The 20,187-nt window shown below is 49.4% G+C and overlaps 9 protein-coding genes across 9 annotated transcripts; 6 read left to right on the forward strand and 3 right to left on the reverse strand.

Moving 5' to 3' along the window:
* Nucleotides 1-107: 107 nt before the first annotated feature.
* Nucleotides 108-4,424, forward strand: PENARI_c002G09214 (chromatin-binding protein RAD9; the record flags this gene model as incomplete). The annotated part of the gene is made up of 2 exons (XM_022627782.1): nt 108-167; nt 225-4,424. The coding sequence occupies 2 exons, from the start codon at nt 108-110 to the stop codon at nt 4,422-4,424; spliced, it is 4,260 nt and encodes a 1,419-aa protein (XP_022492499.1).
* Nucleotides 4,425-4,590: 166 nt separating this feature from the next.
* PENARI_c002G09748 (lipid-binding SYLF domain-containing protein) lies at nt 4,591-6,211 on the reverse strand (the record flags this gene model as incomplete). The annotated part of the gene is made up of 4 exons (XM_022627814.1): nt 4,591-5,562; nt 5,624-5,721; nt 5,775-5,862; nt 6,188-6,211. The coding sequence occupies 4 exons, from the start codon at nt 6,209-6,211 to the stop codon at nt 4,591-4,593; spliced, it is 1,182 nt and encodes a 393-aa protein (XP_022492366.1).
* A 1,896-nt stretch (nt 6,212-8,107) lies between these two features.
* PENARI_c002G08848 (GMC family oxidoreductase) lies at nt 8,108-10,158 on the forward strand (the record flags this gene model as incomplete). Its single annotated transcript, XM_022627754.1, has 5 exons — nt 8,108-8,472; nt 8,536-8,565; nt 8,618-9,500; nt 9,558-10,059; nt 10,112-10,158. 5 exons carry the CDS (start codon nt 8,108-8,110, stop codon nt 10,156-10,158), a joined length of 1,827 nt encoding a protein of 608 aa, XP_022492947.1.
* A 326-nt stretch (nt 10,159-10,484) lies between these two features.
* PENARI_c002G04229 (mitochondrial 54S ribosomal protein bL27m) lies at nt 10,485-11,297 on the reverse strand (the record flags this gene model as incomplete). Its single annotated transcript, XM_022627430.1, has 1 exon — nt 10,485-11,297. The coding sequence occupies one exon, from the start codon at nt 11,295-11,297 to the stop codon at nt 10,485-10,487; it is 813 nt and encodes a 270-aa protein (XP_022492857.1).
* A 196-nt stretch (nt 11,298-11,493) lies between these two features.
* Nucleotides 11,494-11,953, forward strand: lcl2 (the record flags this gene model as incomplete). The annotated part of the gene is made up of 2 exons (XM_022627155.1): nt 11,494-11,671; nt 11,760-11,953. 2 exons carry the CDS (start codon nt 11,494-11,496, stop codon nt 11,951-11,953), a joined length of 372 nt encoding a protein of 123 aa, XP_022492639.1.
* A 552-nt stretch (nt 11,954-12,505) lies between these two features.
* PENARI_c002G07312 (scramblase family protein) lies at nt 12,506-14,214 on the forward strand (the record flags this gene model as incomplete). Its single annotated transcript, XM_022627629.1, has 3 exons — nt 12,506-12,861; nt 12,935-13,106; nt 13,165-14,214. The coding sequence occupies 3 exons, from the start codon at nt 12,506-12,508 to the stop codon at nt 14,212-14,214; spliced, it is 1,578 nt and encodes a 525-aa protein (XP_022492407.1).
* A 305-nt stretch (nt 14,215-14,519) lies between these two features.
* Nucleotides 14,520-15,118, forward strand: PENARI_c002G09828 (E2 ubiquitin-conjugating protein UBC7; the record flags this gene model as incomplete). The annotated part of the gene is made up of 2 exons (XM_022627818.1): nt 14,520-14,769; nt 14,865-15,118. The coding sequence occupies 2 exons, from the start codon at nt 14,520-14,522 to the stop codon at nt 15,116-15,118; spliced, it is 504 nt and encodes a 167-aa protein (XP_022492799.1).
* Nucleotides 15,119-15,488: 370 nt separating this feature from the next.
* On the reverse strand, nt 15,489-17,102 carry PENARI_c002G10830 (uncharacterized protein; the record flags this gene model as incomplete). The annotated part of the gene is made up of 8 exons (XM_022627878.1): nt 15,489-15,498; nt 15,604-16,019; nt 16,090-16,161; nt 16,217-16,297; nt 16,349-16,435; nt 16,507-16,615; nt 16,682-16,748; nt 16,829-17,102. The coding sequence occupies 8 exons, from the start codon at nt 17,100-17,102 to the stop codon at nt 15,489-15,491; spliced, it is 1,116 nt and encodes a 371-aa protein (XP_022492790.1).
* A 1,696-nt stretch (nt 17,103-18,798) lies between these two features.
* PENARI_c002G02113 (uncharacterized protein) lies at nt 18,799-19,744 on the forward strand (the record flags this gene model as incomplete). Its single annotated transcript, XM_022627281.1, has 4 exons — nt 18,799-18,803; nt 18,860-19,007; nt 19,063-19,335; nt 19,415-19,744. 4 exons carry the CDS (start codon nt 18,799-18,801, stop codon nt 19,742-19,744), a joined length of 756 nt encoding a protein of 251 aa, XP_022492220.1.
* Between the last annotated feature and the right edge of the window lie 443 nt (nt 19,745-20,187).

Here is a 20,187-nt window from a genome sequence, read left to right on the forward strand (position 1 = left end):
TGTTGGCCGGGCATCACGAGGGAGCAATTTAGTACAATTAATATCTGAGGTAGCTATCTTACCACACTGATCTATGAGGGTATCTTGGGACTCTATATGGCCCGAAAATGGAAAGTCAGGAGGATAGCATCGATTTTGCGAAGTTGCGACGCGACGCGTTGGGGCTAGTATGTACCGACCCTGCAGCGTTCTTCGCCCTCATTGGACTAATCCAAAAACCCCAGCACTCTCCATCTCAGCTGTGTCACTCAGGCTTTGCAGATACTGGCAACGAACCAAGGAACAAACTCAGTTACATATACCAAGTGAACAGCGCTACTGGCACATTTTCTCGCCAACCTCAACCCCCGAAAACGCCATCAGACCCCGCGAGATTTTCCATCACAAACCAACACTCCCCGACTCGATCCCGGCAGCATGAATCACAACCAATGAGTTTCCAAAAAAGCGATGCCGGACCGGAGGCTGTACCGGGATCGCAATTTGACATGAGCTCGGGAGATGGTGCTCCGGGGGACACCCAGGTTGTGTCGCAGTCAGTGTACGACAGCCTCATCCGACAAAACGAGGAGTCCATGCACCATGATTTCACACAAACTGGAGCCGACGGAGCAACATTGAGGACCTTGCACGAAGGCGATAGCGGCCATATCGACCTCTTCGCCGAATTGGACACCGCACGCCACGGGATCGAACTCACCCAGTATAACGACGAAAACGATGACGCCAGTAATTCTGATCCGAACGAATCTTCTCCGATGGCCTATGCGCGCGATCTCTTCCCCGAATCGCAAAGGTTCCTGGCTGAAACTCCAGGAACGGGGGTGAAAAGGGCCGAGGCAAACGGCGTGACCACGGAGACCCCGAGCGTCTCACGGAACCCGCTTGCTGGGGATATCGAATCCAGTGGTGGCCTGATGGGTCTCAGCCAGGTATTCAGAGCCACACAGGCCCCGTCATCTCCTCTCGTCAACCTGCAATCGGAACTCGCATCGGACCGCCCATCGCCGAATATTCCGATCCAGCAAGCCCGGGTTACTCACGGTATTTCCTCGCCGTTGATGAGTGTCCAAAACAACTTCGTCAGAGAATCATCCGAACCGAACTTGAACTATATCTCGATGAAGGAGTCACAGACCAAGCGCGATCGGACGTTAGGAGAGAGGTTGACTCGATCGGCGGGCAACATCCAGTCGGACCAGAGTGACAAAGAGTTCTACAAGGAGTCGAGCTTTGTAGAACGTGCACGGCGGCAACGGGAGATTGATCAGGAAACTGCGGCCCAGTTGGCCGGTCTGAGGGCTCCTGCCAGATCGACATCAAACCTTTCGGCCAGACCAACTTCTCCCCAACACTCACCGCAAGACGTCGAAATGGTCGAGCCTGTTGCTAGCGAGGAAGAAACAGAACAAGAAGAAGATAGTGTTGTGCAGGTTCCTCAATCACAAGAGCCTCCTCCATCTTCAACGGAAGAGGATAAAGAGAACTACGACGGCCCTCCGTTGGATGCTGCCGCGGCCGCCAGCGCCCATGAGCGACTATCTCAGGCGCTTGCCTTTGGGCTAATGCATTCACCATCTGCTACGTGTCTAGATGCAGAACCAGAGGACGACATCCATCGTCCACGCTCCTTCCGCTCCCAAACGGGTAATCAACCCAACTTTCGTTCTTCCCAAATGCAGGTGAACGATTCTCAACCATCGCCTCAACCAACGCCACAAGCCTCACCGATAAGCATTTACGACGAACCTGTTCAGAACAATATGCCTCAATCGCCATCGCGCTCTCATGTGAATTCTCCTTTGCCACAACGCCTTCAATCCTCTCCTCCTTGCTCTCGACCCGATCAACCATCAGGAGCTTCAATTCGCAATGGCCAACAAGATAGCATTGTGCCAAATAGCCAGGATATAAAGTCTGGAAAGGACACACCATTCTACAGGAACGGAGACGCACAATCTAGTGCCCCATCTGAGCAACAAAACATGGGCTCATCTCACCCCACAGAACAGGGACTTGGAGTCAACTCATCTCTGCAATCCCATGTGACTGAAACGCCTGTTCATCAACGCCTTAAACATATTGGTGATATGGCTCGATTGACAAGCATTCCTGAAACAAGCCCCAGTAACTCCCAATGCCATTCAGAATCTGGATCCAATGGCGATGGACTGAACAATGAAGATGATGATCTTCCACCGATGTTCAATGGTATTTCTAATAACAGAAGCAGTCAGATCCGTCCATCTGGAGCTAGGGCACTGTCTTCGCCACTCAAAAGACTGCTTTCTAGCCCAGGCGGAGGGCAACGCAGAGCCTTGACCGAAATTGCGGCAGACCTTTCACCACAAGTTGGAACGGGAGGGTTCGACATGGGGATTGGGATTTTTACGAATGACGACAAAGAGTTCAGAGCGCTCGTCGATGGATCACCAACCCGACATAAGAAGAAGCGCCGCGGCAATGAAGGTCAAAGTTATATCGCCTCCGACCCGATCATACCTTTCACCCCTCGTGCGCAGCCTCCTAAGTCAGTCACACCCCTTCGCGCACTACACAGTCGACCAGCGCCTATTCCAGAAGAACCAGAGCACGTATCGCAGATACAAGTGCCTGCAACAGACGTCCGCAGACAATCAAAGCCCCCGCGACGAGCTCCCGAAAATGTATGGGAAGTGGAGAACTCGCCTGAGCAGCCCTTCCACCGGAGATCGAGGATCGGACAACGACTCGGCCAGCGGGCTATGTCACGATCTTTGCGAGAATCGCAAAGCCCGGAAAAGAACACCGGGAAGCCTGAAAGATCCGCACCTAAGTCTAAAGCTGTCGTTCATAACCCACCACCACCTCCATCTTCTGATCCCGCCGGTACCAGAACCGACTCAGCCGATATTGCAGTGTCAGAATCAACCTCCACCATAGCATCCCCAACTACACCCCGACCATCCCAAACTTTATCAGATAATACGCAGATTGCTCCAAGTCAAGTGCTTGCGGTCTGGAGGGGCCAACAATTGGCATACTTCCCTGCAACATGCTTTGGAACCCCACTAGGGGTCTCCCAAAATCAATTTTCGGTTAAATTTGAGGACAGTCACCCTGTGGAAGTGCCCAAAGTTACCGTGAAACGATTTGAGCTTCGTGTCGGAGATGAGGTTAAAGTTGACATGCCTAATGTCCCTAAAGTAACTCACGTTGTCCGCGGGCTCGAAGACAAACTTACTAAAGAAGAGCTTTCCAAGGCTGTTGACGATGGCCTTCATCCCATTACTGATATTTATGGCCACGCTACTGTCATCCTTGGTCCCAAGCAGCGCAAGAGCCTGCCACGTGGTGGACTAACCAGTACTGAAAACACCATCAAGGTGCCCATTGGCCGCATCTATCTGGATACTATGCTCTGGAAGAAGCTCGAAGATCGGGAGTTTACACATCGGCCCGAGCCTGTTCGTCAAGAAAACAAGGCCGTAACGCCATCTGAACCCCTGTCTGTGCCTGTATCTCCCAGCGCTCGCTTCTCTCGGAGCATTCGTCAAGCCAGCGGGATCTTCGCCGGAATGGCATTCGCGGTATCTTACAAAGAAGATGAAACGTCCAAAAATCGTGTCACAAAGCTGATCGAAGAGAACGGCGGCACTTTATTACACGAAGGATTCACTCAATTGTTCGAAGCCTCATCGATTATTCCAAATGATACCCCGACAAAACCCCCAGCCAAGGATGAAGCCAAAAACCAAGGCCTACGTCTTACAAGCCTTGCCGAAGATGTTGGCTTTGCTTGCTTGATTGCCGACACACATTCCCGTCGCGAGAAATACATGCAAGCACTTGCATTAAATCTCCCTTGTCTGTCAGGACGCTGGGTAGAAGACTGCCTTGCACAAGGCCGCGTTCTTGACTGGGACATCTACCTTTTACCCGCCGGAGACTCAACCTACCTCAACGGAGCAACAAAATCCAGACTAATGATTCCAACACCCCCGTCTTCCGCCCGTCTCTCCGAAACCATCTCAGCACGACCCAAACTCCTCAAAGGGCAATCAGTCCTCCTCGTCATGGGCCGCGGAAAAGCAGAAGAAAAGCGAAAAGCTTACATCTTCCTCACATACGCCCTGGGAGCTTCGCGCGTTGAACGAGTCCCCGATCTCGGCACGGCCCGAGCCTTGATCGACTCACAGTCTGACGCCGGTGTACCATCCAGCTGGGACTGGATCTACGTTGACGATGCGGATCAACGTGCTGCACAGTGGATGCTTGAGCCGAAGACGCAGAAGATTCATCTGACTCATGGAAGGAAGCGGAAGAAGTCTACTGTGATCATTCCTTCTACTCCTATTCCGAGTGAGCGGAAGACTACTCCAAAGGTTGTTGGTAATGAGTTTCTTTGTCAGAGTTTGATACTCGGTCGGTTGTTTGCCGAGTGAATGTTTTGTTTTTGGTTCTTGATACCAATGTCATATAAAATGTACAAACTTCAATGATTTTCACACTGTATTTTTGGATAACTGTAGGTTGACAGCTAATTCTCTGCCTTTTTAAGGAATCGCAGCAAGGGGTTTTTAAGGAACATCCGTCTCAGTCACCTGAGCATTAGTGAGCATGCTCGATGTTCGGCCCATCAGTTGGCTCATCTGGTTTAACGGGCAATAGCTCTTTCCCTTTTGCCTGTTCTCTGTTCGCTCTCTCGGACGGTTCTTGTTGAACACTAGAAGCAAGGCGTTCAGTATCTCCCCAAGTATGATCATGAGCACTGTTGGAAGATTGTGTGGGCTGAGTTTCTCGCTGCCCATTTTGCTCTGCAGCCGATCCTTGATCAACGACAGGAAGATGCCCCTGCACATTTGGCTCCTGGACCATATCGAGATTCTCAAAATTGGATAATTCCGGAAGTTGAGGCGCTTGCTCTGCAACCCGCTCGGTAGCTGGTGCCTGCCCAGCCGCAGGAGCAGAACCACTTTGTGGCTGTTCGCTAGAACCTCCAACAGAAACCCCAGTAGTCTGAGCATCCAACTGCCCCGGACCCTCCGAAGAAGGTGCACCAGCTCCATCAACAAGAAAGAAGTCCCCATTCAGCACATCCATAAGCACCCCAGCTTCAGGCGGCGAAGGCACAAGCCCAGCCAAAAGCTCAACAGCCCTAACCTTCCGCCCATAAAACTTCTTATTGGCATCAGCCCGCTCAGCAATAACACCACCTTCAACCGTAACACCACCATACAACCCACGAGTCTTCGAGTAAGCAAATACCCCAGCACCGCCCTTCACCCCCAACACACCCCCGGCCTCAGCACTCCGACCAATAGGGCCGAAAGCCGCAGAGATATTCCCACCAAGAGTCAGACTCCCAGCCTGCATGAATGTTTTCACTGCTGAATCGGACGTCAGGACGAATACAAAGTCCGTTAATTCCATGCCGAATTGGCCGCCTGCTCCGACGCCGCCCATGCCCATTGCTGATGGGGCTGACCAGCTTCCATCTGGGAGGCGGGCGATTATTAAACCTGATCCGAAGCGGGCGGAGCCTAGGAATCCAGCTCGTAGGGCTGTGAAGATGGCGATTCCCTGGAGGCGGGGCGGGAGTAAGCACTAATTCTGAGGGTTGTTTCACTAAGGGGTGTGGTACCTTTGCCCCTTTGAAGACCTTTCTTGGTATTTGTCCGTCGATCTTGAGTTTCGGGTTGATGAAGGATTCTAGGATTGCTGCTGCTTTCTTGCACTCGCCTGTTGGGTGGTCAGTTTAGGGTTGCTGTTTGGGGAAAGTGGATCATATGTACTAGATAGCGAGGCTGGTAATGGGTTGTGCAGTGGATTTTTCATGGTATATGCAGTAGTCTCTTGCTCGCTTTTTGTGAGTGACGATGTCTATGAGATTAGAATTTGACTGGACAATGGGGGCGAAAGACGCCGTTCTCGTGTTGAACCTTGGGCTTTCGAGTTGTATTTGTAGACATCCGCAATTAACAAGTCCCTAGAGCAACAGAATCGGCACTTGTTAGATCGGTACTCAAGTTAAACATTGGTAGTTGTTCTATGCTTGTAACATGAGGACTAATAGGGGTTGAGGGGCTGAGTAGATCCTGGTGTGCACGGACATTTAGTATACGCCCAGCTCCATACCTAAATGGACCTTTTGAGTCTAGAGCCCCGATTTTATTGAAAGCCGCAGAGCTCATAGAAATTCCAGTACGTGAATTGTGCCAACGCCAGTCATATTGAATTACCTCAACCTAAAAGAAACGAGACCGTCAAGCCTCTGAGATCTCCAAGATGAGCCTCACGGGACTCTCAGAGCTATCCCCAAGGACACACTCTATTATTTCGTAGATTTGACCAAAACCTGCGTATAAGCAAGCCTCATATTATCCACAATCTGGCGAATCGACCGGATCGCGCAGCCTTGTACGGGTAATAACCCCACTAGTTCGTTAGACTAGCCTGGTCTGACCGGCCAATGTTTTGAAGGCTCTCCTAACAAAAGGGTCCAATATTAGCATACTATATCAACCTTTCCATAGATAGAGACGTACGAGATCTGAATAGTGTCTTTATCAAGAGTCGGCACAGTCGTGAATGTAATACTCAGTGGTTGCCTTGAGGGGACACAGGGCATTCCCTGTATGGTCGCATCATTTCTTTACCTTGGGGCCTTATTCTATCTCGATGCCCTGGATGTACCTAGCTAACGCCGTTATCCACGTGGGGATTCTTGGAAGCTATAGCTTGATCGACTATCTGAAAAGGCTAAGAAAAGATGATAGGAGTCGATGAGGAAGAAGGTGAGCGCGCGCGCGCGAGAGAGAGGGAGAGATATTGAGCTCAATGTATATAGTCCACCCTGAAAGTGAGTTCCCCTCAAATAATAAGTGACAATATTATATTCTAGATTTGGTATTCTATTCAGTAGATTATTCATTACGTCCATATAGCGAATAGAGAATGACATTAAACTTATTGGTAATCTTTGAAACTGAATACTAGGGAAAGCAGAGGCGAAATAATATGCCAAAAAAATGAACGTGACGCAAACACACATCCGAAATTTTGACACCCGCGGATATTAAAGAAGTTAGGCATGATCACGATCGTTCACCAAGCGAGACACCTGAAAAATATTCATTGGAAGATTGAATATACGAGACGGCCCGTGCCCCGCTCTAGTGGAGCGTTCATGTAAATAGCCTGAGCACAGGTACAGCACTAGGACGGCGTGATGGCAAAACATTGATACTTAACCAGTTTTTTGACCAAAGACAGACTAGTTTTTGCCTCGGAAATCTAGTCAAGTGTGCAATATTGTCCTCGCGTTAAATCTCTACAGGAGAGAAGAAGGGTTACGCAGTTGTACTTAGAATATACCCCTAAAACCGTGGCTTAAATCTGTCTTACTTTGATGGATTCCTCAACTTGCAGCATTGTTAACAAATGCAGGGAATCGTGAAACTAGCTAGGATCAAGGAGATCAAGAGTTTGTTCTCAGGCACTGTTTTCTGGGTCAATCGAATACTCGATCTAAATATTAGCGAAGTGCATCTAACCGATCGTCTTGGCTTGAAACAAACCGATTCCAGTGGGGGACCGACGCGGCCCTCAGCACCAAATCCCGCATGGCCCGTGTGATGTGAAGTGTTAGTGGCAGGAGCTGAAGAGGATGTGTATTGTATCGCAGTGATCGCTTAAGAGACAATTGATCTATCCAACGGAGTAGGTAAAATCCGGTCGGCAAACTATAATAGAGTTTGGCGGATCGGGCTGGACCACGGGCGCCACTTATGCTTAAATTTGCGGGGAGGAAATCCCTCGGTATGAACCAAAGAAAAGGAATGGAAACTGTCAGCAATTAGCTGATTTAGTGCAAGACTCCAGTTAAACTGACCCCAGATGGGATCTTGAGGATTTTTGAAAGAGCTAGTTCCAGCGTTCCTGGGCTATCATTACCCCTTTGGTCCATCCTTCATCATTCCCGTCACAGTCACACAGCAATCCACCAAACATTGGCCGCGGGATCCGAGCTGACCTTGTAAAGCTTTGAACTTATATCGGACCCCTCTCGCTGTAATGGTAGACCCTGTCTAGCACCGATTCCCCGGCAATTCAACCGTCTGTCAAGATGCTTTTCCGGGCTATACTTGTATCTTTCGCGCTCCAGGTGAGTAGCGTGGCAGGTGAAGAATTTGAGCGACGGGCTGGCCCCCTTGTTGACCAGACTTTTGACTACGTGGTTGTTGGTGGTGGTACCGGCGGAGCTGTGATTGCGACGCGATTAGCACAAAACGAGTTCAAAGTCGCTTTGGTGGAAGCTGGAGGGTATTATGAACTACAGTCTCTGGCTGCAGTTCCTGCGGCAGATGTCCTACCAGTGGGAGCCAATCCTAATACCAATTCTCCCGTCGATTGGGGCTTTATTACAATGGACCAACCAGGTGCCAATGGGCGAGCCATTCACTACGCGCGAGGAAAATGCCTCGGAGGATCGTATGTTTTCCTTGTTTTCCTCTACAATTACGCGAAAAGACAGTTGTAACAATGTTTCTCCAGGTCGGCTCTGAACTTCATGATCTACCAGCGGTAAGGTGACAGGGACTATACACTTCGGCCCCTCAGCTAATACCCGATCCAGCCCAACACGCGAATCTATGGATCAATGGGCCACTGTTGTCGACGATGATAGTTACAAGTTTGACCAGGTACTTCCACTTTACAAAAAAAGTGTCCAGTTCACGCCGCCAAACACCCAATACAGAGCTGCAAATGCCTCGGCTGCCTATAACGCCGACGCATATGAATCAAACGGAGGCGGTGGCCCATTGCAGGTCTCGTATGCTAACTTTGCCATGCCATTCTCCTCGTGGATGAACCTTGGTATGCAAGCTATTGGTATCAATGAAACTCAGGACTTCAACCTCGGTTCTTTGATGGGAGCCCAGTACTGTTCATCCACCATCGACCCGGCTCATGAGCTTCGCAGTAGCTCCGAGGAGTCTTTCTTATCCAAAGTTACTCCATCTTCTCTGACAATCTATACGAACACTCTTGCAAAAAAAGTTGTTTTTAAAGAGAGGAAAGCCACCGGAGTTGAAGTGAAGGGTCTTTTTGGTAACACTATTACCCTTTCGGCCTCGAAAGAAGTTATCATCTCCGCTGGAGCATTTCAGTCGCCTCAACTTCTCATGGTTTCTGGAATTGGCCCTTCTGAACAATTGGAAGCTCATGGCATTGACGTTATCGCTAACCGACCTGGTGTCGGGCAGAACATGTGGGACCATCCGTTCTTTGCGCCTACATACCGTGTTCAAGTGACCACATTCACGAAGTTTGCCAATAACCTGCTCTACGCGGCTGGACAAGTCGTTGGTGGAGTTCTCACCAAGACTGGATCATTGACGAACCCAGTCGCCGATTTCCTAGCCTGGGAGAAGATCCCGGACTCTTTGCGCTCTGGTTTCTCGCAGGCAACGAAAGAGAGCTTGTCTAAGTTCCCGGACGACTGGCCCGAGGCAGAGGTATACACAAGACCAAGATGGTGGCAAAATACAGAACAAATGCTAACAGGTACATAGTACATCTCCGGCGCAGGATACGTTGGAAACGTCTCCAACCTCCTGACAAACCAGCCCAAAGATGGATACCAGTACGCCTCAATGCTCGGCGTGCTAATCACGCCTACATCTCGTGGAAACGTCACCTTGAATTCAGGTTCTACTTCTGACCTCCCCACAATCAACCCCAACTGGCTGGACACTCCCGCAGACCAGGAAGTTGCCATTGCCATGTTCAAGCGCATGCGCCAAGCCTTCCAGAGCGATGCCATGGCACCCGTTGTCATTGGTGATGAGTACAACCCCGGTACTCAGGTCAAAAGTGATGCTCAGATCTTGGAATGGATCAAGAACAATGTTATGACTATTTGGCATGCGGCTTGCACTTGCAAGATGGGTACTCTGGAGGATAAGATGGCTGTCGTTGACTCTCAGGCTCGTGTATATGGTGTGCAAGGACTGCGTGTTGTCGATGCTAGTGCTTTCCCTTTCCTTCCTCCTGGTCATCCTCAGTCGACAGTTTGTAAGTTTCTTGGTGATGTTTCTTTTTGGTCGGTTGCTAACTGCTGGTGTAGATATGCTTGCCGAGAAGATCGCCGCTGCCATTATTCAGAACTCCTAACCTCGCCAAAGTTGATTCATTTAAAGGTGGATACTCTAAGTAATCAAATCGTTGTCCATCGGACAAGCTGATTTAGTCTGTTTAATTTGCATGTACATAAGTTGTTCTCCAACCATGCCGTGCCATGTTTGAGCCGACTATGGGCTATGCTACCTTCATATACAAAGCACCCTACAATGGCAATTGTCCAAGGAATATGATATACTTGGAGAAGTTGACGGGGAAATGCTCTTTCTATTATACAGTGAACACCAGATTCAGATCCTCATATCGCTACAGAAACCCAAAGTCATTGAAACAAGGCATCGCACATACTGCAGATGCCCTTATTTCTTGCTCGTCTTCTTCTTGCCCTTCAGACTCTTCATCTGGGCAGCCCGCTCAGCTCTCTGCTCCCGCTTCCTCCACGCCAACCACCGGTTGCGACGATCATAAGGCATAGCAGTGATACCGGCTGCCTCAGCGGCACGGCCAATCTGCCAGTTAGCGTCACGGTACATGTAACCGGGACGCCACTGGGGACCAGACTGAGCATCAACAGCCGCGACATCAGAGACCTGAACACCGTTCTCATCAACCGAAGCAACAAGATCAGACTGGCCAACAACCTTCTCCGCCATAGGCACAGAAACCATATTCAGCTTCCGCCGGCTGGGCGCGTTACGCGGGTGCGGGAGCTTCTCATCCTTGTTGAAAACAACACCGATAAACCGGCGCTCGGAGTGTTTCAATGGGTCGAGGTAGTACTGGACGTACCCAGCCTGTGTAGCGTAGATTGTGTGGTCACGGCCCATGGCGCAGTTCTCGCCGGGGAACCATTTCGAGCCTCGCTGCCGGAAGATGATGCATCCCGGAACGACGTACTCGCCGCCCGAGCGCTTGGCTCCGAGGCGCTTGCCGGCCGGATCGCGGGAGTGTCGGTTGGCTGTTCCTTGCGAGGCGTGTGAGGCGTAACGCACTTGTGAGAATGGGAGGAGCGTGCGGGAGAGGGAGGGTGTAGGTGTGGTTTTCGGGAATGTGGATGCGGAGAGTGTTCGTAGGACGGATTGCGATTGAGAGAGCGCGTTTGTCGATCGGATTGTCGGGGTGAAGGCTCGCTCCAGCGCCCTTAGAGGCGCCAGTACTCGTGGCTTAAACATGGTGGGTTGTAATTGGGTGTTTGTCGAGTTGGACGTCGAAGCTCCAAAGGGGAAGTTTTTCGTTCGGAGATGGGGCTTGGCGTCACGTGCCGACAATGCAGCGTAAGCTGGCTTCATCTATACCTCTTCGTTTTGGTCTGCACATCTACTACAGAATTATTTCACGATTGTTGTCGTGACCTTGGAATTTGGAATCATGTTGCAAAGCTGGCGCCAAGCCCTCTGGGCTCTTCTTCTCCTCGTGTCCGTCGCCCAGGCCCAATTCAACTTCTTCGAGCAAATGTTCGGAGGCGGCGAGCAGCAACAGCGCCAGCAGCATCGGTCGCAGAGTGCCCCAAGTGACAGCGGTCGATACCAGCAGATGTGGAATGCAGGTAAGTCTCAGCTAACGGGATACTCTGGCATTCTTTGCCGAGTCACTACTCTTGCGACCATATAACTGACTTGGGACACCTTTTATAGCTCAGTGCGACAACTATCTCTGCCCCGGTACTCTCGCTTGCGTACACTTCCCACACCACTGCCCTTGCCCACACCCAGATGTTGAAGAGAAGGTCGAACTCGGGGAGGGAAGCGCTATCTGTGTATCGAAGGGCGGATTCAAGGCAGGCGAAGCTGCGCGGAAAATCGAATTGGCCCGTAAGGGACTTTTGTGAAACCATATAACCTTCTATGGCATTTACTCGGTGCATTCAGCTTGCATGCATCCGTTGGAATGATCAACTTCATGGAGTTGCCGCTGGTCGGATAGTTGCGATTGGTCTACTTTGAGCTGTTTTGGAAAGAGAAATTGATAGAATAATGGGTAGCTCATATTGCATATAAACCTTGCGCTTAGCCACTCATAGATTCGCGGCACTGATCTGAGATCTGGAGCCGTGTAGTTTGCGTGTGTACGACATGCCCTCTACGACATGTCCTCTTTACAAAGTATCATTCTGTAGTTACGGGAGCAGTTACAATAAAATCAAGGTCGACAAGCTTAATAAACACCATAAATCTCTATAAACATCGAAGAACATCTGAAGTTGAGCGACACAATCTGCGCAACGAGCGTTGCTATCTCCGTTTAACCCCGCGGCCGAACCTCCGTCATCAGAACCTCCCGAGCTCTTCACTTCCGCCAACTTCGCCTCCTATCGCGCATCGTCACAAACAGATCAACCAAGATCTTGCTATTTCAAATAATCACTGGTACATCTGATATCATGTGGAGTTTAAGGCTCCGACCACTGCAAAGGCAGTGGGATCCAACTCGCTATCGAGCTCTGTCGAGCTTCAGAAGCCACGGCAGTCGGCGTGGCCCCCGCAACAGTATACAAAGACCAGACCTTATCCAGCCCTCGAAGAAGGTTGAACCATCGCCACAGCCCGAACCTGCCGCTCCCGAACCTCGAGATGCCTACAATCCAAATTACGACCCTTCACAAAACACCCTACTCTCTCCCGTCTACCTGCCAGAAGACCCCAAAGGCGTGCTTAAAGAAAACCACCCCGCAATTTCAATATTGGCGAACTCGGGAGTTGTCGTACAGCGACAACTTGAGATGATGAATGTCATGATGTGAGTGCTTCAAAAGCCATTGTTTCGATGTCTTTTGAATATATGAGACTTTACTAACGTCTCATTGCTGCAGTGGCTTCGAACAAGCAAATAAGTATGTCATCATGGATGCGCTGGGAAATCACATTGGATATATGGCAGAACAAGAAAAAGGTATGGCAAATGCTATGGCGCGACAATGGTTCCGCACCCATCGGAGCTTCGTGACATGTGTGTTTGACCGACAAGAAAACGAGGTTCTTCGAGTAAGTCTACAAAGCGGCTATATGGCTTGGCTCGGGGCTTTGATACTAACTTTCGCAGTTCAACCGCCCCTTCTCCTACATCAACTCCAAGATCCGAGTATATGATCCTCTTGATAAAACCCCTAAGACCCCTTCTTCATCTACATCTCTGCAAGGCGTGACGCCTGCGTCTCTCACCCAGCCTGGCATCACATCAAATGCACGGATATCACCGCTCGATATTAATGAGATGCAAGTCATCGGTGAAGCCCAGCAGCAGTGGGCACCTCTACGACGCAAATACAATCTTTTCACCTACCATCAGTCTCCGAACCCAGCGACAGACATGGGAATGCAAACTTTCCCCTTATCCGGGTCTCAACTATCGCAGGGGCAACAGATGCAGCTTGCACAAACATCTGACCAAGGCCAAGGCGAATTCAATCAGTTTGCCTACGTTGACGAGCCATTCCTATCATGGGACTTTTCGTTGAAGTCGGCAGACAACAAGTTGATCGGATCAGTTAACCGCGACTTTGCGGGCTTTGCTCGCGAGTTCTTCACTGACACCGGTGTTTATGCAATGCGAATGGATTCTGCGGGTCTAGGTGCCCAGGTACCAGCCGGCCATCGTGATAAGGTTCCCGGAATGACCCTGGACCAACGTGCTGTCATGTTGGCTACGGCTGTAAGTATTGATTTTGACTACTTCAGCCGCCACAGTGGTGCCGGTGGGTTTGGCTTCATGCCACTCTGGTTCCCTGGTATGGGCGGCGAAGCTGCCGCCGGTGGTGCAGCAGGTGGTGCAGCAGCAGGCGGTGCTGCTGAAGCTGGGGCAGTTGGTGAAGCGGCGGCTGGGACTATTGGGAGAGCCGGGGCCGCTGGTGGTATGACGGATGGCATGGCTGCGGGCGCCACTGGCGCAGGTGCAATGGCTGGATATGAAGCGATGCAAAGAGGTCGCGGAGGCGATCAAAATGCTGCATCACCTGACCAGCAACAATCGCAGCCAATGGACCAGGAGTCACAGGGCTTTTACGATGAGCCCCAGGATCCCTGGGGCCAAGATGACCCCTGGGGTAATGAAGGAGGTGACGAAGGAGGAGGCGACGATTTCGATTGGTTTTGAATGCCAGTTTATGTACAATAGCTTCTGTCAACAAAGACAACTTATAGATCTGTAAACTTTAGAAATACTCTCCTTAAGTGCCGGTCCTGACTTGAGCTAAATTGTTCTCTAATCTACTATCTTCTGACTATTCCCCTTTACTTTCAATCCTTCCCAATTCTCACTTCCAAGATTGTTTTTCAGAACTAACCCAACGTCATTGTCCACCGCCCCGGAATTATTCCATCCCCACTCCGTCGAACTTCATCCCACCAACTCCCCGCATACTCCTCGCCACTTCTCACTCGCATACAAATCAGCCCAAAATGGCGTCCAACGTCGCTCAGAAGCGCCTATTCCACGAATACAAGAATCTCTCTACCAACCCACCAGACGGAATCACCGCCGGCCCCATCTCCGAAGATGACATGTTCTACTGGGAAGCCCTGATCGAAGGCCCAGGAGACACACCGTTCGAAGGCGGCGTGTTCGCAGCCGAGCTGAAATTCCCCAAGGACTACCCCCTCAGCCCGCCGACCATGAAATTCATCGGAGGAGGCGTGTGGCATCCGAATGGTACGTACCCGATGTCATTCCCACCGATTGCGCATCCCATTCTTTGTCTCCGCTTGACGACTGCACAATGTAAACCCTGTTCTGACACCTCCTAGTATATCCCAACGGAACAGTCTGCATCTCGATCCTCCACCCGCCCGGTGACGATCCCAATCACTACGAACATGCGTCGGAGCGCTGGTCGCCTATCCAGAGCGTGGAGAAGATTCTCATCTCTGTCATGAGTATGCTTGCCGAGCCGAATGATGAGAGTCCCGCGAATGTCGAGGCTGCTAAGATGTGGCGTGAGCGGAGACCTGAGTATGAGCAGAAGGTCCGCGATGAAGTGAAGAGGGGACTTGGACTTTGAGTGCGGTGGATGAATGCCACGATTCTCCTGCTGTCTAGCATTGGAATTCTAGGCGTGCTTTTTTTCCGGGTGCTGGGACCTTGCGGGAGTCAAGATTTGATGACTGGCGTCAAGGGTGATATTTCTCTTTTTTTAAACTTGCATAGCTGGGATATACGATAATCTCTCAGTGTATAGCTTATTTGATCCTTCCCGATATGATAGCGAACAAAATTCGTACATTTTCATTGACAATTATTCCCCCTTCTGGGGCTATGCGAGAGCTCCGTATTTAGTTTAGAACATGGATTTGCCTATGGTTCAAAACACAGCCATCGATTTTTCCTTGCCGTAGACCAGGAGAAATTAATATCATAGCATTAATTGATGTCTAAAATGTTCTACAAATGCAAATAGGTATCAATATAGCTCAGCCCTAGTACATGATATATCACTCTTGCCGAAACATTCTCCGATCAATCCAACCATCCAACCCCCCAACACACTCATACAAAACCTCAATCTCAGCCTTCAAATTCAACACCAGCATCCGCTGCAATTCAACCCGCCCTTCCGGCTCAGGCCCATCACTCGCCCAAACAGGGCTATTCCGAAGCATCGCAACAATCTTCCCCCGGTCTCGTGTCGTCAACGAGAGAAGAGCCTTGTCGCCCGGCGCATCAGGGACGGCTATGATATCTGTCACTCGGACGCCCAGCCACTGTAGTCGAGGGAGACTCAGTCGAGCATTCTCGTGTACGTGTGCTGCGGACCCGTACTTGTATGTTGAAAAGATAGCCATGCCGTGCGGGTCGCCGTCAGTGAGGCCGTAGAAACGGGGAGGGGGTCTGTTTTGGCTGGATGCGGCATTTGAGAGTTTGTGTAGGAATTCTCGGGTCGATAGATCCGGGTATCCTTTGCCCTGTTTAAGGGATGTTGTGGTTAATTGATGGCTTTGCTAATGGTTTGTATTGGAGAAGGGCTCGGCGTACCGTGACCAGGATTCCTTCCCCGGCTATTGCTCTGCTGTGGTAGTTGCTGCGTGTGAGCCGGTGGAAGACTGCCTTTTAGTAGAAAGCAGGTCAATGGATGTTTCATATGTTGCTTCTCTCCTCGTACCTCTTTCTCAATGACGAGTACCCATCGGACTCGGGCGATGTCGATCTCATCGCCCGCCTCAATGCGAGGGATCAGAGTGTCCTATGTGAAATATTAACTTGGCTCTTAGATCATTCTAGGCAATGGACTGACCTCAGTGGCAGACTGGGCATCGACCACGACCCGCGAATCGCGAATTAAACGAAAGCACCCAGCTATCAGGCCCTTTGCTGCTGCTTCCTATATAGCCATGTACTATGTCAGATTGGACTGAGTTGCTGTGGCATCAATAGGTGTATCAAGAAACGAACCACGTTCAACGCAGCTCTGTCCACGCCGATAGTGTAAACAAGGTCATCAATGACACCGTCAACCGTTCGCTGAGAGCGAAAGTATTGAGGGTCGATATAGTATATATCTCTTGGTAATGGACAGGGTCGTTCAGCATGTCCACCAAACCATCACTTCCAACTATACTCAACCCACCTTTTGGAGATCAACTGACCAGTCCGAATAGCTTTGTCAATAATAGCCAGGATTCGAAGAGTTACAGCTAGAACATGATCACAGAGCGCATCAGTACGTTCTTCCACGGGTGTAAGTTTGTTCCAGCGCTGGGAAAGAAAATCATACTGAACTTCCAGGCCTCAAACGCTGTCTTCCCTGGCCAAGAGTACGTCTTGTATGTTTCGACTCTGGGGCTTGCTTCTAGCGCCCCGTTGTTGGGGTTGATAATGCAGGCTGCTGGATTGGCTCTGCGCTTGAGGGTGATTGATGGGCGTGCTTCCGCTGGGGATAGTGAGAGCTCATGGACCAGGGCTGTGAGTGTGTTGTCGATGTATGCTCGGACTGTGGAATCTCGACTGTCTCCTCCATCCAGGCATCCAGTGGCTAATGGCTGAGCCATTGTACCTTTATTGGGCGAAGAGTTGTGGTTCCGTATGCTGGGGTTCCAGGGCGGCGGGCATGTGAGTTAGTAGAAGCACGTCAATCCACGGTTTCTACAAAAGGCTTTTCCCAACATTGTAGATTTTTGACTACATGGATGATAATGTAATGACATTCATTAGTGCTCTTACTTTACAACGATGAGCTTCTGTTCTAATATCTCAATTGCTCGAAAAAAAAGAACTTGTATAACGAAGCCCGACGGACCATGGCAACTGATTTTGAGTGCAAAAATGTCAAGTGCTATATAACCATGTATCTAAGGCTAAATCGCAGTAGAGATGCCATGTGATTCACTTTTATTTGGATCACCTCGTAGTGTAGTTCGGCTGTGAAACTTCAACCATGGCTGATGGTTTCGCCCTGTGCATGTAAATAGTCAGTTCAATTTTGCATGATCAATGAATTTGTCTCACATTGTATATATAAGCTCCTGAATCCTTTCAGAAAAAATACCAATCGAATTCCTCTGAATTACAACAGATGAGATACATCCCAAGCCGTGCCTTGATCGATTGAAGTACCATATGCTCCCTCTGGAATAGCGATTTAGCCTACCGATGTATGATAACTCAAGGCTATTTGCGCACTTGTCAATGCAAAACTGGTGGTAGTGAGTGAACTGGTCAAACAGATTTCTGCCAAGGCGCTCGTCCAAGACTTCAAGTTTCAGTGTTTCGCACCTCCTTTCATTTAACTTACGCCCAAATGTTCCGAATTCTGTGCTTTCCCAAGGCTTTGATTCGACGCAGTGTCGCTACACGGGCAAAAATGATATCGACTTGTCCATTATCGACGTAGTAGAAATGTCCCATGAAAGCAACAGAGGTAGGGGTCTCGTATTTCTTCTCTTTCTTGACGCTGCCGGTCTTTTCAGCGATGGAGAACTGATGACAATGTCAAGCTTCCTTGCAGTTTATATTGTGGTGGTCATTGAAGTACAACTGAGCCTACCCTGGGCCTACCATGAGCCCACCCTGAGCCGTTGTGGTGTAACTTAGGGGCTATGTACAATCTGCGGTCTTATACTTTATCCACCGTATTTACAACTGTTAAATACCCCGTGCTTTATTTTCCCGGTACTTTTCAGTATCTTCTACATTTATTTTGCTTTTTATATTAGCAATTGAGGCCCGGTCCCTGTGGTACGGATTTTCGTATCCCGCTCTTGAGTGACATCCTATCAGCGTCATTGACTAAAGTCTTTCAAATATAAGGATGTCTTTAATGCATTCCGTTTCATTCCCATAGAACACTTCCTGTTACTATATTTTTCTACCACCATGTCGAACGGACAGGGTCCACGCGTCCTATTGACGGGCGCTAATGGTTTCGTCGCCTCCCACATACTTTGGATCCTCATAGATGTAGGCAGTGTGAACTCCTATCACAAAGCCTTGCTGACCACCTAATGGCGTGGATACAATGTCACCGCCACAGTGCGCTCTCAAGAAAAGGCGGATGATATCATCAAAACCCATCCTGCCTGGTTGGGAAAGGTAGAATTTGCAATCGTTGCGGACTTCACCTCCGCAAAGCCCTTTGATCACCTCTTCCATGATGCAAAGTCACCATTCAACTATGTGATCCACACGGCATCTCCAGTAAAATTTTCAGTGGAAGATATCCAGAAAGAGATGATCGAGCCAGCCGAAATGGGGTAAACTCAACCTTGATCTACCATACGTCAATTGGAGATAGCTAACATATTCTTAGAACTACTGCAATTCTGATAGCCGCCGAAAACCACTGTGGGGCTGCTCTAAAGCGATTTGTTCTTTTGGGAAGTGCTGTATCCGTACTGAACTCATTCGAAGACATTTCTAAGCCAGGAAAGCCTTACACGGAGAAAGACTGGAATCCTGTAAGCAAGAACACTTCCATTCTCGAAAAACTACGGCCTGCTAAGCAAAAGCTAGGTCACAGCTGAGCAAGCTATTGAACGAAAGAACAATGTTCTTGGATACAACGTATCTAAGATCCGGGGCGAGAGGGCTGCGTGGAACTTTATGAAGGAGAAATCTCCTTCCTTCGATCTGACAGTGATAAACCCCGATATTATCACCGGTCCAATGACACACCCCATCTCAGGTCCGCATTCTATCAACGAGACTAATCAATTTGCCATTGCAAGCTTCATTGATGGGACTTACAAGGAGATTGAAGGAGTGACATTCCCTTTCTACCATTTTGTAAGTTTCTTTTCTACCTGGTTACCTTTGAAGCCAGGCAAGATGACATGTGTGAAATCTTGACTGACAAACTATTCAGGTGGACGTCCGTGATGTAGCCCGGAGCCATGTCGATGCGCTGGAGAACTCAGCAGCTGCAAACCAGCGCATTCTTCTCATCTCCGGAATAATCACACCACAGCTGGTGGTTAACTACATCCGCAAAAATTTCCCTGAGCTTAGGAGCCGTGTCCCTGAAGGTAACCCGGCCCAGATATTGCCTCCTGGGGTACATCCCACGGATTGGGATACGCGTGTTAGCCTGGATATTCTTGCTAAAGGTACTAAGGATGGCAAATGGGAGTATGTTGATCTAGAGACAAGCGTTACTGATACTGTTAAGACGATGATCAATAATCGCGTTATCTAGTTTTATATTGTTGTTGGAGGTGGGGGGCATATAAATTGTTAGGCTGTTTGAACGAAAGGAAATTTTACCCAGATTCTAAAATTTGTAGATATTGGAAACTCCAATCAGATTTATTTTTCTATTTATTTTTCTATTGCCTGTGTGCTCCTTGTAAAATAATTAATCTGATCAAGATTATGTTCTGGATAATTCGGGTTTGTGGTGTATTCCGCACTCTGCACAGGAACCAAGCCACCACAATAACTCCTTTTTCTCAAAATAGATAGCTATTGACTTGGCACTGCATATGTATATCCTCTCTATATTGTCTACTATTTGTTGATCTTCAATTTTACTGCCTGCATGTGAATGTTCTTGTTTATACACCGCAGTCGTGATACCGATGACTAAGCTTCCCCGGCTTTCCAATGTTTGATCCACCTTGGACTTTGCTGTTTACATGT

Source organism: Penicillium arizonense (assembly GCF_001773325.1).
Source record: "Penicillium arizonense strain CBS 141311 chromosome Unknown PENARI_contig002, whole genome shotgun sequence".
Taxonomy (NCBI): Eukaryota; Fungi; Ascomycota; class Eurotiomycetes; order Eurotiales; family Aspergillaceae; genus Penicillium; species Penicillium arizonense.